This window comes from Chaetodon trifascialis, chromosome 13, assembly GCF_039877785.1.
Source record: "Chaetodon trifascialis isolate fChaTrf1 chromosome 13, fChaTrf1.hap1, whole genome shotgun sequence".
Classification (NCBI taxonomy): domain Eukaryota; kingdom Metazoa; phylum Chordata; class Actinopteri; order Chaetodontiformes; family Chaetodontidae; genus Chaetodon; species Chaetodon trifascialis.
Window position 1 is genome coordinate 14,307,764 of NC_092068.1, and position 19,481 is coordinate 14,327,244.

General features: G+C 44.3%; 1 protein-coding gene across 1 annotated transcript; it reads right to left on the reverse strand.

The window, feature by feature from the left end:
- Positions 1 to 1,385: 1,385 nt before the first annotated feature.
- On the reverse strand, positions 1,386 to 6,578 carry LOC139341685 (BLOC-2 complex member HPS6). The gene has a single exon (XM_070978314.1). It carries the CDS (start codon positions 6,242 to 6,244, stop codon positions 3,440 to 3,442), a length of 2,805 nt encoding a protein of 934 aa, XP_070834415.1. The 5' UTR covers positions 6,245 to 6,578; the 3' UTR covers positions 1,386 to 3,439.
- Positions 6,579 to 19,481: the final 12,903 nt, after the last annotated feature.

The following is a 19,481-nucleotide window of genomic DNA, read 5'->3' on the forward strand; positions in this document are numbered from 1 at the left end:
CGAGCAGCAGTGTGGCCGTTAAATCTGTAAACTCCATTAAGTATCCTAAATAGTATTTTCAGCTCCTACAAGCTTCAGTGTTGCTTTTCTGTTGGAAATTCCCTCTTGTGTAAAATATAAATTAACTTTACCTGGAGAAACCTGTTAATATAAGTGATAAAAATATCCTTTAAAGCTGTTATCCCTCTGTGTAGTCAGCTGTTCAGAGAGCAGAGGACAACAGGTTTGAATTCATTGTTTACAGGATGCCATCTATAATTAGAACAAGGTAATTGATGGCATTACAGCCCCAGTGTGACTCAGAACCTTGTAACAGGAGAGGCTGGAAGCAGAGGGAAAAACATGACATGAGGTGAAACAGAAAGGGAGGAGGGATGGAGAATGGAGCTATCAGGTTATGAATTTCTGCAGCTCTCTGCCGTTTTGTTGCCCTTTGGGAAGACTCAACGTCCCTTTAACCTCTGTCTCTTACGCTGAAGATGCACTTACCGTCCTCCACTTTCTATCTCTGCACTTACTCCCCTCCTGCGATCATACCCTCACATCCCCATGTGGAACCTGCCTATTTGCTGCGAGGACCGGCAGTGCACTCAGTGTCCGACCTGTGTTTTTGTTGTTATCAGAGTTAGTTAAAAGAGGCGGCCTCTGATCCAGAAGCTTAATGGATAACAGCTGAACATTCCTCTAATGAGCCCTGACCATGGAAACATTTGAGTGCATTTACACACTCAAATCCGACCACTAGATCACACTCACACACACACACACACACACACACACACACACACACACACACACACACACACACACACACACACACACACACACACACACACAGGACTGCAGCTGTAAGTGGATTTATCCATGGAAGGGATATGGTGAAACTCAGAAATGGGGGCAGCGGATGAATGAACTGTGTGTACAAGACCTCAAATGCTGGCATAAGCTTTTACATCAGACGACTGCTTTCAAGGTTAACTGTAAACCTAGAAGAGCATCTTTGGCATTTTAGCTGCTTCAGATTGATTAGTGTGTGATTCGTCTGGTAAACCTGTTGTTGTGCAGTGGTGTGAATGGAGTATGCTGACAGAGCTGAAAAACCCAGATCTGCAGCTATCTGTGGGAACAGGGACTTGGCAGGTAGGCGACAATGGCATGTTTAGAGGTACCATTAAAAAGAAGCTAGCTGACACACAAAATGTTTTGTTCACTGGCTGCCTGTTCAGTTCCTCATGCATCAGGGATGTCAGAGGAACACAACACAATCTAAAATAACACCACGAGTGCAATCAAAACCTCAGACTCAACACTGAACATTACAAGCTGTGCATTTGTTGCAGTTGAAGTAGCTTAACATGTAAAACTCGGGACGGCAAACAGAAGATTTATGTTCAGTTTAATAGCGTACAGCATCCGTTCTTAAATACTTTTTAACGTTTTCTTTTTTCACATACTGCTTAAAGGAGAGCATCACCAAAAGTAAACAAGGAAATGACATGTGAAACTTTGCCACGGAAACCAAGGAGGAATTTCTATTTATTAACAGAAACCAGAAGCAAACTTTAAGGCAAATTTATGTTTAACATCTGAACATCAGGCGGAGCGGCCTGTGTGGGGAAGTCAGGGAGTTCCCAGTGACTCTCAGACTCTCAAACACGTCTGGCACACAGCGAAACTCTCGGCACCGAACTGAAACCTTTTGCACAGATGTTGTCGTGCTTGTTCAAGTGTACAGCTCGGAATGACACTATTAACACACCAATCAGACGACAGCAAGAAATCAGCCAATTGAAATTTAACCGTCATAAAAACAACCTTTGACTGCGGAGGCCAGGAGCTGTCGCCCTCATCAAAAAACCCAGACACACTGCACTCTACGATCCTCTGATCGACCCCCAGCTCTTTCTCCTGAATGAGAGCAAAGCTGAGGAGACGCCGCAGGAATGTGACACTACCCTGTAAATGAGGAGGAGCAGCACTGTGAAAGGCACTCTGATTGTTCCGCAGCGTTTTGGAGTCTGACTGTCACTTATTTTTAGTCGTCTTCCAAAGGTTGTACAAAACTGATGACATTTTGTTTTAGAGGGCTTCACAGTTAGAGAGAAACACTTTGACTGTAACACACTGCACAAACTGCTGCAGCAGAAAGCATTAACAAAGGCATCAAAGACAACAGGCACGTAAATATGCTTTTGTTCCCAGCACTTAATCAGAAAACATTCATCTGCACAGATGCATAAAAATCTCGGTACAAAGGATACTGACTGGAGTTACATACTGTTTAAAAGTGCAATCAGTTTCAGAGCATGCCGAAAACTACATGCACAAGGAGACAGAGGGCCTAAAGATGTTAATCTTTAATGACATTAACCTCACCGGGACTGTGAAGGGACACGTACACGACCTTATGCAAGCAGCAGGGAGCCTCTGTTAGTCTCAATGTGCCCACCCCACACTCAAATCCTAAGAGAATTAGCTCAGCAATTGAATTTAAACTCCAACTGTGAGTCACTTTTACTGGCTATTGGCTCTGGAATGTCCTGTGAGGGAGCAGAGTGGACAAGATGGAGTCTGGAGGGACAAATGGAAAAAAGGAAGCAAAAGCCAGACAGGCAGACTGCTTTGGGTTTGGTTTAAAGGTGGTCAAGCCCACCGAAAACAGGTCAATGGTGCTGAACTAACAGCATCTCTAATAATTAAGTACAAAACCAGAAGTCAGTTAAGGAACCTTGGACCCTGCCACCCACCCCCACCCCCCCCTCTTCTAAATCATACCACACTTAAAACAAACATTTGAACACAAAGGCCAGCTTGTCTGGATAACACTCAGTAGATTACCCACCGCATGAGCACACTTTGAAATCAACAAGTTAAAGGCAGAGATGATTGGCTTTGTAGCCAAGTTAGAGGACATCAGCTACTTTACAGGCAAAGTAAAGAACATTCTGCGGATACGATAAACCCCGAATATGGGAGTTAGTGGCTTTGTTTTTCACTGAGCAGATAAACATGGGTTATACTGTCTGAGCACAATATATTATCATCTATTGATGGTATTCTGATAAAGGCTTATTCAATGCAAGTCTATGCAATAACATTCTCATCCACGTGCAGTTAAGGCTTAAGAGATAAATAACAATGCAGACACAGTATGTACACATTAAGACTTAAAATTACCTGCAGTATTTACACTGGTAAGACCTTCAGTAGTCATTTCATAGTTTCTAGTAGTCATACTTCATCTGACAATACCAATCGGTTTAAAAAAACACCATCAAATGTCACAATTTACTGCATTATACTGATGGTACCTGTAGGATACTGGTATTACTTTATACTGATTGTCAACACACACACAGCTTCACGGTTTATTCAGATTATGTGTGGAATGTGTTACGAGTTGTTCTCCATTTTCAGTGTTTGTCCATTTTTGTGTCAGTCACACTGGGTTAGCAGGCAGCGCCACCCCGGCCATCGAGACAGGTGTGTGTGTGGACGACTGCTGTTCAGGTGTTTGTGTGAGCAGGGGAAGGGCGATGTCGCTGCCCAGAGCTGAGTCCGCGCTGGGCTCTGTGACAGCCGTGGGCTGCTCTGTGGGCTGGCGAGGAGGTGCGGGAGGGGGGAACGATGGCGATTGGAGGATGTCTACGTAGCGCTGACTAGGCTTTGTCTCTCTCTGAAGGACTTTTCTCAGCAGAGGCTTCAGCAGCCCGATGGTCAACTGGCTGCTCTCGGAGTCCACAAAGGGGGCAGGGGATGAAGAGGTGGTGCTGGACATGGAGAAGGAGGAGGATGAAGGGGGGGTGTGAGGAGGGGGGAGGTTTTTCAGCACCAAGTTGAGGATAGTGGTGACAGTGAGGTCCTCTGGGCACAGCACCCACAGCAGGTCCAGGTACGGGTCCAGGTCTCTGTGCTGGGCCACCTCGCATAGCAGAGTAGTGAAAATCTCCTTGTTGAGCAGTGGACTCTGCTTGCAGAACTTCTGGGCCACCTGCATGACCCACTCCCACTGCTGCTTGGCCATGAGGATCCTCAGAGCCTGGAGGATGGCATTGGGCCGCCCACTGACCAGCAGCAGCTCCACCTCCAAGTCCTGGTGCTGGTCTCTGTCTGGGCTCAGGCTGGACAAGACGCACAGGGCTCGTTTGTAGAGCGGCACGTTGTTCTCCCCGCCCTCCCCTCCACGCACACCAGAGAAGCTCCAGGAGGAAGAGGCCAGGCTCAGGCCCAGGCCAGCTGAGCCCTGCTGCTGCTGGGCGAGCTCCAGGAATCTGGGCAACCAGCTGGGCTGGAAGTGGAAAACTGAGCGGCAGAGGAGCTCAAACACGGGGAGGGCAGCCTGCGGGGTGGGGCTTGTGGGTTTGGCTTTGCAGTTGGCAACGTGATCGCCTTTGATGCTATGGTTGTATTTTGGCCTGCCGTTAGTGAATGGGAGGGAGGCTGGGGTGCTGGCCGTCACAGGGGGACTCAGGACAGTTTTCCACACGTCTGGGGGAGCCCTGCTGGACAGACAGCCCTCCCCGTTGTAGTGCAGCTGAAGGGTGGCCTGCACCGCCCTCCACACCTGGCGGGGGAAGATGCTGAAGATGGAGTTGAGGTAAAGCAGAGCATCTCTATCCAGCTCTGAGGATGACAGCAGCCTCCCTACCTCTTTCTCAACTAGACTCTCACACACGGCCTCCACCTCTTTCGCACTCCCTCTCACTAAACTGCCCTTCACCTCCTCCAGAGAGACCAGAGCTTTGAGCTCAGCCTCCAGAGAGCCCATTAGTTTATCTTGCCCCGCTGTGCATCCAACACCTCCTTTCTGGGACAGCTCTGCGCCTTTCTGTCTTGACCCGGTGCTGAGGTAGTTCCTGAGGATGGAGGCTAAAGAGATGGGAGCCTGAAACCTACCTCCTTTCATCAGCGTGTCCACAGTGAGCTGGGTGCTGCTCAGGCTCCTCTGCTGGTAGTATTTACAGGCCTCCTCAAAGACAGCCTCCACCAGGAGAGCTCCAGGATGAATGCTCTCCACTGTGCTGAAGCCAGGCTTTGTCTTAGAGCTGCAATCTCTGGAGTCAGTCTCCTTGTTTACAACCACAAAAAGTCCAGTTTCTGAGAGCAGGTGAGGTGTGAATCTTTCCACCCGGTTCACATACAATACCGCCTCTCTCTTCAGCGTGATCTTGTCCAGCTCTCTGCCACAGTTCACGTCGATCAGATACAGGTTTTGCCCTATCAGCAGCGCCAGGGTGTCCTTGTACAAGCAGAGGCTAGTGTGAGTGCCACATTTTACCAAGCAGTTATCTGCCAGTTTGAACACCTGCCGCAGCACCCCATCTTTCTGCAGCAGACACACCCAGCCCGAGCTGAGCAGCAGCAGCAGGCCTCCACAGGCTGTCGGGGAGAAATCAAAGATCTCAAGCGGCTCCAGAGTTGATAAATATCCCAAACAGTCTGTCACCAGCCTCTTAAAGTCAGACTCTTTAGCCGAAAGCCTTTTTAGGGGAGTGTTCTTACATGTGGTGCTGACTGTGAAGGAGTCGTGGCGAGGGGACCAGGAGAGAAAAAAACCGGAGATGCTCATCAGCGGCTTTGCTTTCAGATCAGGGATAAGATGCACATTCTCGGCCGAGCAGACCACAGTGAATTTAGGATTGTTGTGGAGGGTGATTTTCACTCCCCCCAGGCTGACAGCCCCCTCCTCCACCTCGAAGTCACGTCTGCAAACACAGTATCTCAGCTTATTCCTGGTGGAGCTCAGGGCAGCGGAGCTTTCTGAAGGCGGCCTCTCCTCACACCAGATGATAAGATTGGAGCAGGCACAGACAGACACCACTCTGGCTCGGGGGCTGTTACACAAGTCTGATGTTTGCAGGAGATGCCAGCCAGGTTTGCACTCCCGGAATTTCCAAAACTCAGCTTTTCCATCCTCATAAACCACTGCCACCGCTGCGTCTCTGCTGCTGTTATTATTATGGTCCAAATAGAAGATATCCACAATAGGCACAGTTCGTGAGAGCCACAAATCCGGCTTCTTCTGGTTCTGGGCCAGCTGGGTTCTTTCATACTTGTCAAAAGTCACAAGACCGACCTTAGGCTTGCGGAGGATAACGTGGATGTGACGTCCATCTGGGCTCAGGCGAACATTTGACAGACTGTTTTTGAGCTCGTTATTGGTCAGTTTAAAGATCTCAGGCAGCTCTTTACCGCCTGTATAGTCCCCGAAATCTGACAGCTGCTCCAACAGCAACCGCGCCATGTTCCCAGCCTAGGCAGCGGAATGTAACTTGTATAATTAACTCGCCAAGACGTATGAACTAGCCTGCTAGCTGAAATGGCACATAAATCTGACCTGGCTTCGCCGGAGAGGCTAATCTAACTGCATCCCATCAGGTCCGACTGGAGGCTTCATGCCGTTGTTAACGCTGGTGCGGAAGGATACATCCTCCGACACCCTTCGACCCCGCTAACCCCATGTCGGTAGACGACAACGGAGCTAAACTGTTAGATGACAGCAACCGCTGGAAAAGTTTTAAAGCCCAGAGCAGAAAGGCACTCCAGTCATCCCGATGCTATGCTACTACTCCCCTTACATCACGGGATTGTTCATTTCCGGACACCGAGGACGCTTTGCATAAGAGGAGGAGCCGCACGATGACGCGAAGGCTAACAAAGATTTTGAAGAAGCGGAGAGAAGAGTAACCCACCGCCGTGCGTCGGTCTTCAGTCAGCCGTTTAGTCCAACTGGTAAGTGTAGTTTGGGGCTAAGCACAGTTAAGCATCTTGACATCTTTATGTTGAAAAGAAAAACAGCATTTTATCTTGAGCAAACAGCGGCTGTGTGAAAAATCTGTTTGACCGGAGGAGGCCACCGTAACTACTCCGAAGTACTCATCGATAAATACTAAATCTTGTTGAAATCCTGATAAAATTGTGTCATGTTTGAATTGTCATTAGTATCGTGTCCGTGTAATTTGACCTGGAATTTATCACTGAAAAACGACAAACAAAATATCAGACTCACTCAGTTTGTTATCTGATGCTGAAATGTTACCGGGAAGTGAATCCAGTTATTTATACACAATATGTCATCACTAGCAATTTTGCCACAGCAGAAGAAAACAAAGTATTTTTAGAGGAAGCAGAAGAAAAAGACACCAATAACAATATTTCAACATGTTTGTTCTTGCTTATGTGTCAGCATTTTTCATTTCATTTCACTTTATTGTTCTTGTCTCTCTGGCTGTTGTGATTTAGCAGCATGTTTAGCAGCACCTGCAGCCCTGAAAGCTTCTAGTCAATATGAAATTGTGCACAGCTGTTCCACCACTATCTCTGTCTGCTTTGATGACATGTTTCATGTCAAAATGGGGTCTTGAGCTGCGTTATGAATTACATCTTCAGCCAGTTCATTATGTTGTGTGCTTCTGTTGTGAGTCTTGAGTAATTCGTACCTTGCATTGACTATTTAATGATTGATGATCAATACATGTACACCATTCAGGTGTGTCTATCTTGACCAAAGACACTGCTGATCAGATCCAGCTTCAGTAGCTGACCATTGAACTCTGACCTTTGAACAGACAGTGCTAACAAAAAGAGCGTGCCACTTTGGGAGTCAGTGACGTGACACAGTTTGTTTTAGTTTTCAGTTGATTCAACAGTAACAGAGCAAGAATAATTGCAGTAGTGCTGTTGCAGCCTCAAAGTCGCAGTAGATGAGATGAAAACAATATCTTGATAAGCAATGTGCTAATTTCCTTGTCTGCTGTGACTGTATACTTTAAAACAAGCACTTTAACTAAACACAGTGGAACTATAATCAGTTTTACCTCCACAGATCTGGAGGCAAGAATCCAACTTAGCAACCGAGCAACCATTTCAGCACATCCTGGTTTGCTTTGGGAAGCTATGAGAAGAGCGGCTGGTCAGGAGCAAAGTCAGCTGTGTTGATACCAACCTGAGAAACTGACTCACTTCAATCAGCTGTGGAAATCAGATCCATCCTGCCTCACACCACAGATGTGGTTGCAGGAGGATTTAACAAGTGATGCTGGTCAGGCTTGGACAGAGGACAGCCTGGTAGGCTAACGCAGCACTCAGAGGTAAAAGACTGTTTTGCCTTTGAAAGAAAATGACATTTATTACAATGGGAGTGAAATCCTCAGTGGCGGTGACTCACAGTGTAAGTGGAAGTGTGTCCACTGTGAAGGCCCTGTTTATTACTTTAACAAACTTTGATGGCAACTTTCAAGTCAAAAATGTTGAGTCTTCTTACCTGCAGTTACTCCAAAAAACTACTTTCTGGTCATTTTATACATGTCCACAATTGAATGAGGCCACAGTGATAAAGTTCAGGATGAGTTTGTGCTAATAATATTAAATCAATTAGCAGACAAACTTGTGATACCAATAACCTAATCAAATCATTGTGAAAGTCCCACTGTCTCTGTCTGACTGCCAGAGCACAAGCCTTTTGTTTATCACATGTTTTCTTTTCCATTTCTAATGTTTTCATACCTTCTTCAATATTCCCGGCTATATTTAGGTCCCTGGATCAGTGAAAAGAAGCACTTGAACGTTTTGCTGCTGCGCCATGTTTGTAAGTTCACTTCACATCCAGAAGGGGGCAGTGTTGATCTTCACTTTCTCTATGAGGGCGACGCTAGTGCTCAATGCATGAATATAAATGAGTGAAAATATCCGAAAATGGCTCACTGGGGTAGATTTTAATGGATGGATGACATTGTTCTTCATTGTTTCTTCCTTCCCCTGTTTCTCTGACTGTACGAATGCACGAATCATACTCTGACGCACAACAGACAACATTCACTGTGGTTTTTCAATCAATATCACATGGCCATACAGACCCAGCATCACAAGGCTGCTGTCTTCTCTCACCCACACTTAACTAAACTTGTCTATTAAATCTTGTGACTTTTACTGTTTCTGTTCTACTTCACTGCTCCTGGATAGCTCAAGCTGCTCAGTAACACCCACAGTCGCCCTGTGTTGCCGGCTGTGGGTGTCCGCTGAGAGCGGAAGTGCCTTGAATAGATTCTGAGGGACTTTCAATCACTTTGCCACGTACAGTTTCCCAGTCTCCAAAGGGTTTGTAAGAGTTACATGCTTAACCCTTTCTACCCAGATTCACATATTCTTTATCTACCTGCTTGTTGGCTAAAAGTAGGCCTTCAGACTGCTTTGGTTTTACTTCATTTAAACTTTCTCTGAACTACCTGAGCAATAACTTGAATAAGTTTCCATGAGGTCTCACTTTCAAAGCTGCTTTTCATGCACTCAGCTCTCATATATTTTTGTAGGCTGTCTGTTACAAATTCACTCATGTGTGTCTATGTATTTATGACCTATTATGTCTCCGTGTCATTGCTGATAAAGTATGGATGCGTTATGTTATTCAAACAGTATATTCAAGCTCCGCCACCTCCAGACAGCCTTGCCTTGGACCCTCTATTAGAGAGTGTGTTTAGTCTGCTGTGCCAGACAGGAAGATAAAGTGCTTGTCTGGAGACTAGAGGGGGTTGGAGGCAGGGGAGATTTCCTTTTTGAGTTATGTGGTGTAGAAAAGAAAACCAATGGCTGCAAGATTTTGCTGCGCAGGGTAAAGAAGATGGGTAGGCTGTCAGCTTCGCGTCCCTCCGAGATAGAATAATTTTAATTTGAGCAACATTTAGAAGAAAGAAATGTCAGTGTGCAAAAGCGTGTGCATGTGTTAGAAAAGAAGGATATTTTTCAGTTCTTTGGGGTTTGAGTGAGATGCTGCTTCTCTGTATCTGTGTGTCAAATGAAAGTTGCAGCTGCCTGTCAGCCTGCTGTCTCCTGCGAGAACAGGCAGATATTACTGTCAGTTTGCGCTCGCTGTTGTAAAGCCGTCATGTGTGCAGCTTCTCTCTCAGCACATCTCCCTTTGCTCTGGGAAGTCACTTCACTGGAGCATTTTGTCTCGAGCTTCAAGGGTCTTTCATCGACACTCCTCTGTGCTGACATACAGTGTGGCATTGTGGGAGGTGAAGTCATCCATCATTTTTTTTTCTGGCACACATCTTTTATTCTGTTATCAGAGAAAAGCAAGAATAAATAGATTAGAAGTGGAGGAATGGAGGAAAGATGGAGATGAATAAGAACATTACTCAATATTAGAGTTTTTTTATTTCATTTTAATAATTCAATTGCGTTCCAACAAAGAGTGGAAATATGTTTTTCTAATATTCTGTTTGAATAGTAATATCTCTTTGAGTGGCATTGTTTTAAAACAGTTAAATTGTCAATATGCCTGTGCAGGACAGAAAACAGAGCAACAGACCGAAGAGGGTTTGCCCAGAAACTCCAGTGAAATAAGATAAAACAATATGGAAACTGAATTACGCGCTTTTCTGCAGAAATCTATATGAGAAAAGTTTTTTATCTGGATTTCTTAATTGTTGAGAGTACTCAAATGGCTTGAAAGTTCCATTTATTTCTCTGCAGAGCTTCATATCTGACACTGATGGAGTCCTTTAAGAGGTAAATAATTTTCAACATCCAAGCGCATTCTACATCTCAGCAGCACCTCTGCATCATTGACTGCATAATGAACGCGTTCTGGCACATGGAGCGGCAATTCATGATAGACTGTTGGTCCTGGGGTGCAGAAAGGAGACATGATACAGAGAGAAGAGGAGGAAGCTTAGCGGTTCATTAGGAAGACAAACAGACATGTAGAGGAATGAGCTGTGACTGACTACATCTTCAGCTGAGATGACTGAACAATAACAAGCTGGGTGAGACAGCCATTTTGGAAGTGCTATCAGCCATTAATTTGGCATAATGAAGAAAGTTAATGTCTGACAGACAAAGAGAGAGAGCGGAGAGTATCCCAGAATGAGCGAAATCCTTGAAATGAAACTGTTCCTTAGATGAACCCTGAAGTAATACATAACAGCTACCTCGCCTCATGAGCTGATTAGATAACAGACCATTTGCAACTGGCTGTCCCTCCACATTTAGCACTAGGCTCTTATCTCAATGATCCATACCCCAACTCTGAGCATAAATAGCATTAGCTCTCACATCACACTATTAATCGGATTCATGGCCCTTGGCTCATTGTGGGACGTGCTAATGTTTTGGGAGGCCTTTGCCTCTCTCTGCTGTTATCTCTGCATCTGTTATTCCGTCCTGTCCTCAAAAATGGCTCGAGACAGGCGTGCGCCTGGCAACTGAAGTGCAGTACTGTTTGTGTCCACACGCTGGCAGCATGTGCATTGCTTTTGATGATACACTTGGTTGGTCATGTAAGGATAACAGAAGGTCGCGCCATCACTGTTCTTAAACAGAGCGTCCTGGCTGGACTGTTTAACCGTATCCAGAAAGTTTACAGTATTGTATATATACTCTGACATCAAATCCTCCCTCCCTCTGTGATTGTGACAAAGGGGCTTAGCAGCCAATAACACAGCTCCAGCTCCTCTGTGTTTTATGGCTATGGAAACAGGTGTGAGTCACTGTGCCTGCTGCAGCTTTGAGCGTACAAAGTCTCAATGGTGCAAAAGATCAAAGAACAGGATTCAGCCTCAGCTTCCTCCTCGATTTCCTCCTCATTTCACCTCACTGCCTCTTCATTAATCAGCCTGGAATTGTATCAAGGTTTCCCTCCACCTTTGGTATTCATCCCCCTCTTTCAGGCTCAGCTTCTGCTTGTCTCTCCTCCTGCTCCCATCTCTCTGTCCCAGGATCAGGTATAATTGCTGTTGAGATAAACCCTCCGATGCAATTTCTCCTTTTTTGTCTCTGAAAACATCCGCCTCGCCTCGACAACATGGAGCAGTCAAAGCGGTATCAGTGTAGACTTTGATCATGCAGAGCATCCTCTCCCCAGCCGTGGCCTAATTTAACTGGTTATGTATCCGCAAAACCTTGATGCTGTCACTTAAAAGTCCTCCACCGTGGTTGCATTCTGAGTGGAATTTGACAGCACCTCAGCATGATCAGACCCTCTAAACGCATGAGGCATATGTGTGTACACATGTGTTTATTTGTGTGTGCAAGGCCATGTTTCCGATGGTTTCCTCCTGTGTGCCCCACTTGCATGACAAGAGAGGCGGTGAATCCTGCGATGAACCTGCGCGTGATAAGGACCTCAGATGAGGATGAGCTGTGAAATTATCCACGTCATTAGAACTCGGTGCCATTTGAAACGGTCCGTGTGTGCTTTCAGCTATTGGCTTTATGTGCCTGTAATCTTTTATAGGCGGTAACGATGGCTCAGATAGAGATGCATTAACAACAACACCTGTCTCACGTCCTCTTGCACACACAGACAAGCACTGTCTCCTTTCTCTTCCCCTCCCTCCTCTCTCGCTCTCTCTCGCTGCTGCTCATGTTAATTGAACGGTATATTCTGCTGTAAGATGCCTGCATATGGTGCAGTATTTTGCCTGATCCGTCAAGCAAATATTATACTGGAGACAGCTTATTATAAACACCAACAGTCAGCTGCCATTGGATCAGTCTTGATATGTAAATGAAGCAGACACTACAGCAAGCTTTCTGTAATTAGTTACACCTTTCTAAAGATCAGGTAGAGGATCCACCCACCCATCACCACATGAATTGCTAAGATTTGGGAATGTGGCACCTACACCAGAAACCCTAACAGACAGAGAACACAATTGTGAATGTAAACATCCATCACACTACTTGACCTGGTTCAAATTTGGCAGCCTGGCTTTGCCATAGTGGTGTTTCCATGTTTTCAGATCTCAGCAGTTACCTTCATGAGTGCATGTTATCATAGCTGATAGAAATAGCTGGCAAAACTTCAACAATCACACCTGTGTTGTAATGCTCTGGCCCCGTTGAAGTGTCCGTGTGCCATTACCAGCTTCCAGCGTGCTGTCCTGTGGCTTCCTGCAGAGAGTTCTCATTTATTCATTTATTACAGCGCTCCCCATTCGCCCCTCTGACTGTGCATGAAAGCATCTGAAAAAGATAATCACACTTCATCCAAACCACAGTCTGTGAGTGACAGCGCCCCCAGGTTTCCCTTTGACAGGTGGGGACGTGGAAATGCGGTGAAGAGGCGGGGGGGTTTGCTTCCAGTCTGGTTGCTTATCGTCTCGCTGGAGGGATTGTTGTTGTCATTCCGGCCACCTCGTCCGACCGCTCAGAACATCTGGTGTCTGCTTCGTCGTAGAATTTGGCTCGGACAGTGGCATTTGCTTGGCCAACGTGGGCATCAGGGAATAGCTGCAGTGGAGCTGGTGCTGTCCATTTTTGTTCAGCTCATATTCATCCCTTGGACCCCCTAGGAGGATACAAATAGAGAAAAAAATGTTGCCAACCCCCCCCCCCCCCTTTTTTTTTGGTGTTATTTGACGTTCACATTTCATGACAGGCTCTATGTGAAGCTGTGAAAAGGAGCTTTTCTGTGGGACTGTGTGTGCTGTATTGAGGAGGGCGTGGGTCTCGATGTCTAACAGTGATATAAGCTTGACATTACAACACTTCTGGTGAAATACATTCACTGGTTGTGCTACTTGGCTGCACATTGGATGCATGCATGACCCTTCTCATATTGCCCTTTAATCATTCATATTATGTTTCCAATGGAATGCTCTGCTGCCATTAAAGGTTTCTAGATTTAAAAATGAAGCAGCAGCTTCACATTTCTGATCACCATCACCGTCAACAAGCAGAAGAGACATGGAAATGCTGAAATGGGAAATTGCTGTCATACTGTAGCCCTGAAGAAAAGCCCATTTCACACTTCATTTGGACACACCAACATACACCTTCAGCATCAGTATTGAGATTGAGATAAATCAGCATTTTCCAGTCATAGCAAACCTGCCATCTTGCATTATCTTCCCGGCAGGCCTGTACACATTTATTTGACCTTAGCTCTCCCACGCGTGGATGGTGGAGGGAATATGAATACGTATGGCTACACCTTGCACATTACAGCTTCATTGATTCATTCGCTGTGTGGCTGCATCTCACGAGGAAATGGCTTTGACACTTTTGGCCTTTGCTTGATAAATTAGGTCCCTGGGTAGGCATCCAACATTACACTGCACATTCATTATGAGCTAACCACAGGCCATATGGCGGGGAAAGTTCTGTATCACTGCACATTAGCTGGGCATTATCAGAAACATTGTGAGTCACAAGCTTCCCTGAAGCATTAAAAAAGTGTTACACCTGTCACCAACACCGAACACTATCATTTCAGTATTTATCATCCGAGTTGAGATTCATATGCTTGATGTACTGTACAGGCTTTAGGTACACAGGCTGCATAGTCTTAATCGGCTACCGTCATTAAACACCGCAAAATCTAAAGACCTTGGGACTAAAGAGGAAAGGCTAGAGAGATGTACTGGCTAACAGTCAGCCAGCACGCCTCTTAATTGGAAGAAGGTGGAGCTCAGGGGACAGAGGAGATTGGTTGAGAGTTTCACAATGGCTGTAATGATTTCCTGAGAGGAGCCAGGAGCAGGTCTGATCAGGTAGGGGTCGAAGGAGGAGGAAAGCGGGATCAGAGGATGAGGAAGGCAGCTATCTTGAGACTCATTTGTGTAGCAGCTCTGTTTTGAGAGAAAGCGACGCCACGGTCGTGGATCAATGTCTGATTTCTTGCCCCTCCTGCCCCCCTCTGTCAGCATGTTTGCATGCCTCTTTAGTTATTCTTATAAACTTTTAGCCTGAGGAGCTTTAGGCGAGGACAGGCTATCTGTTCATCTGTCTTTCCAGGAGTCTTTCTTGCATTCTTGATGCTTTGCTTTGTGATTTTATTCTTATATCCATCATATCATATTCTTATATGCAATACAAACCCTTCCTCCCTAGGACTGGGAATGAACCTTAACATTGTTTTAGTTCTACACATTGACCAAGTGAAATCTAAGACTTTAATACCACATATAGTCTAACAAGCTTTTTCACAACAGACATTTTGACTTCTAATTGCAGGAAAAGCAGAGCTGTAATTAATAACATTAGAAATGACAGCATTCTGTTTAGGTGAGCCAATTCCAGGGTCCTGTTATTGTGCATGCTGGCTCACTGTCATGGCCGCTTACACTTGATGTACTGAGCTGTCATTAAAGAAATTTGTAACAAAATGTGTGCTAGAGTTAACTTTCTGTGTCCACAATGTTTCATATCAGCCAGGCCAAGACTTATTTAAGTGAGTTCATTCGCATTTTAATCACATAGGGGAATTACTAGCTATGTATAACAATAACAGTTATTGTTAGCTATAACACTATTTTAACATACTTGTCCCTGATTTTTAAATTAGTATCATTCCCACATTGTACATTATTCTAGCAAGAGAAATCTCTTGTATTGCTTTTTGTGTTAAAACATTAACATTTGAGATGTTTGGCTTCTTCAAAAAAAAACAAAACAAAACAAAAACAAGAACAAAACAAAACAAAAAAACAGCACTGAAACTCATTTTTATCTCATTGCAAAAAGCATCAATACATTTCCAATGAGGGGCCTGGGGGTTTGGGGTACTGTTTGGGGTACTGGCTATGTGGTTACAGCATGTCTGATTTGAGTTGCCCTTGCTCTCTCCCCTCATTTCATGTTATAAAATGTTAATAATAATAAAAAAAATCCCCCCTCTGGTGCAACAGACTTGCCACTCTTATGTACGTCTTGCTCATTTACCTCTCCTAATCTCCTCTCCCTCTTATTTTCTCCTCCTTCTCCTCCCTGTCTCCCTACTCGGCCTTTGACATGCCCATCAGTCCTCGGCATACAATCGATAGGCCCTGTTGGGGCATACAGCTCTGCCACCTTAAAGAAGTGAAGAAAACAAGGAAGTGTGGGCAAAAATGACAAGGTGAGACATGGACAAGACTTGTGTTGGTGTCTGTCAGTGTAGCTGTTATTTATGAAGCTTTTACTTTTAATTGTCTATCACTGTCACTACTGTTATTGATCAGATTTAAGCCTCAAGATAAGAAATTGTGCTAAATGCTTAATTTTTATACTGTCAATTGTGTAATTACAGGTTCACTTTGTTTTCCACCTCTCTCGTCTGTCTGTCGATTAGTGCATCATAGCAAAAGTTTTGCTTTTTAGAAACAGGAACATATTGACCAGTGGGACTCTGCAACAGTGCAGCGTTTGATTTATAGCTGTGGTTCCTGTTTTATGTCAACAAGGGTCTTGAGAGGGAGGAGAGCCGGTATCCGAAGTGTAAATTAGACTGTAGATCAGGGAAACCGGCAAACACTGATGCTGCAGGCCTGATGAATGGATAATTGTGCCTCTGTTCCAAAGAGCCCTTGGCATATGGCAAATAAACCAGCATGCGCACATGGAGGGCCAGAAGACAGGCAGGTGCGTGCACATGCACACGCATATGCATACGCAGACAAACATGCACACGATTTCGGTTCGACGCCAAGCAGCTACAGACAGGAGAAACTCAAAGTGAATACAAGAGATGGGGCCGGGCATCTGGAAGGTTACAGTTTTACTCAAATAATCCATTTAAAGACTAAATATAGAGCTTTCATTAAGGGATGTTTTTGTGGAGGGAAATTAAACCTTTAATCAAGTTCTGTTCCATTATAGAAAAAAAAAAATACCACTACTTAATTCCAAAAGCAAACAAAGATTCAACAATTGCTTTGACGTTTCAATCATAGTTAAAAACATTACATAACCCTGCAGGGCTAAAAGGCAATCAAGATGCTTAGCCAGCTACTTTGCACTAGCCAATGCAATAGTTGTGAAAATATAATCTTTATAATATTAGTTTGAATATAGCTAGACAGGTGCAGGTTGCCAACAAGCTAATGTTAGCCAGTGTTTGCTTTCAGGACCATTCAATGGTGTTCATTGTCCAATTTCTTGACACTGCTGTTGGTAATTAGAGGAACATGTTCCAAGTTACCCATCACAGCCATGTTTGTCCTCACATGCTGCACTTCCTGGTGTAATGCCGTGCTCATGTCATATCATTTGTCTGAAACGAGCAAAGGGACTGAAAGGGAAAAAACGTTGCCCCTCCATGATTTCTGACCGTTATGATATTTCCCATTTGAAGTATCAACACAGCTGCAAAGCCACCATTGCTGGCAGGTACATCTACATAAAATCCAATTGTGGAACTAACAGAATCAGAAGGCGCAGACCTACGCTCTGTCTGGTTTCACTTGTTGCTTCTACTTGTAACACAATAAGCTAATTTGGGCTAGGCTACCTGATGAGACCACATGCAAACCAGTGGGCGTCACAGAAAGTATTTGAACTTTCCCAAGTCAGAACAACGGGAGCCTTTCATGGTCTTCAGCGTCAAGATGGAAAAAGTCTATTGTCAGGAAAACCTCAGTGAGTGTGAATAACACAATCCATGATCCAGTTTGCATTTGTGGTCATGTTTCATTATTGAAAAGAAGCACTGAACCTTTGCAGGGGATATTTAACATAGTCCGCACTATTATCGACAAATCATTAAAATTATTAGAACGAGACATTGTCACATTGATTGCCATTAATACATTTGCCAATATTTTCTCTGTACAGGAAATGTCTCAGACGCCATGTTGCTTTGAACTCTCAGACGACATAAAGGAAAGAGACCTCCTCCACAAAACAGTCAAGAGTTATGGTGACAAAGGGTGTGAGAGAAAGGATGAGAGTGGGTGTTGGACAGATTTGAGATTACTGTTTTTACCTCCTCTACACTTAATATCCATCACTTTCTAAATCCCCATCGAGCTGTAACTATGACTCAGCCTGTGTCTTAGATAACTGAAAGATGGAGAGACAACACGCAGCAGTGCGTGGCTTCTAAAAACAGCCGCGTTATTGCATCAATCTGAGGCTTTAATCAAACGGACCCATTCATCATATTGGCGTAAATCATAGGGCCCTCGCCTGATAAAGGTCTTCACTTAATTGAAATTTGTTGTATTATTATTTTTTTAATGCAGTCATTAACCAGAAAGCCTCCTTTCATGACACGTTGCACTTGGTTTGGTTGTGCGATAAAGTCTTTTCAATAATCTAACGAACGGGGCCGTAATAAATAATGCCACTTCCTCTGGTGATTGATGATGTTTATATCCAAGAGCGATGACAGCAACAGATGCTGTGATTAAGCAGACATTGTCACACACACGCGCAAACACAGACACACGCAAACAAACAAACACTGTCGTGTTTCCCTCATGTCGGAGGACTTTACATAGACTTCCATTCATTTCCTGCAGACTAAACCTAACCCGAACCCAAATCTTAACCCTAAAATTCAATGATGTACTTTACAGGGACTTGGGTCTCCTTGAGGAAGGTGATTCCTCACAATGGGTCTATATAAACAGTTTTATATCCCCACAATGGGACTAACACACACGGTTACAATCACCAAACATATGCTTACACAGATTAAAAACTTTCAACAATGATGTGTTTTTTTCCCCAAGTGTATGACAGATGCTCAGTCTGTAAAGTGATACTGTGTGTATGATAAAAAAAGATGAACAAAGTGTGGAACATTTGCTTCTTATGTTTACATGTACAGCAGTGTTAGTATTTTCATATACTCAGTTTGTCTAATAAAGTCAAAATTATTATCTTTACTTAATTGGAAACCATGCAAGGAGCTACTTGGAGTCTCACAGGCAGATAGACAGACAGGAATAATAGGGAGTATTGGCTTTTTTGAATTGTTACAAGTAATGTAAAGTTTTAATTGCAACAATTACTCAAATCTTGGATTTGTTAATGTTCACAATTTAAATCCTTTGTTATATTACTCAGGCGTCTGTGTTAGAATTGGATATTGTGCTGGGAAATTGCTCTGGGGTGACAAAAATACTTTTTTCTTGATCTAAATGATTAATGTAATAAGTAGCAACCCGGTGAATAACTGAAGTGTGTAAGATCGCATGAGTACACAAAACAGGAAGACTAATCAAACTTTCAGATGAAGTGGAACTTTATTTTTTCATTAAATTTTAAATGAGCTAATTAAATCATCCTCACAGTCACAGTACAGACAGTAATGTGATTATATTTTGCATGTGCGTACCCACTAAATATTCAAACACTTGAGCTTATTAAGATGAGAGGTTTCACCGTGAATGACGGTCCTTCTTGGTTCAACACATGGCTTGTGTTACATCACGGTACACCGATATGACTAAGAGGCAGACGCTCGATCACGGTGTCCTGCCCGTAATTCTTTTAAAGCATTTCATGATTCAGCAATCTATAGCTGTGCAGCAGAGATAATGTGGTGGCTTTGAGGGGATTTACACAAGTAGGTGTTGCTGTTTCCCTTGATGCTGTAGCAGGGTTTTCACTGGTGTGTGCTGGGAAGCGTTTGACTGTGAGCTGCCAATGACGCCATTGGCAGAGTGGGGTAAATATGGGCTGCAGTCTAATACCTTGGCATTAGCTGCTGAAACTGGGACTGAAGGATTTGATAAACCACTAAGCTAATATCTGGGGAGATAACAAGTTAT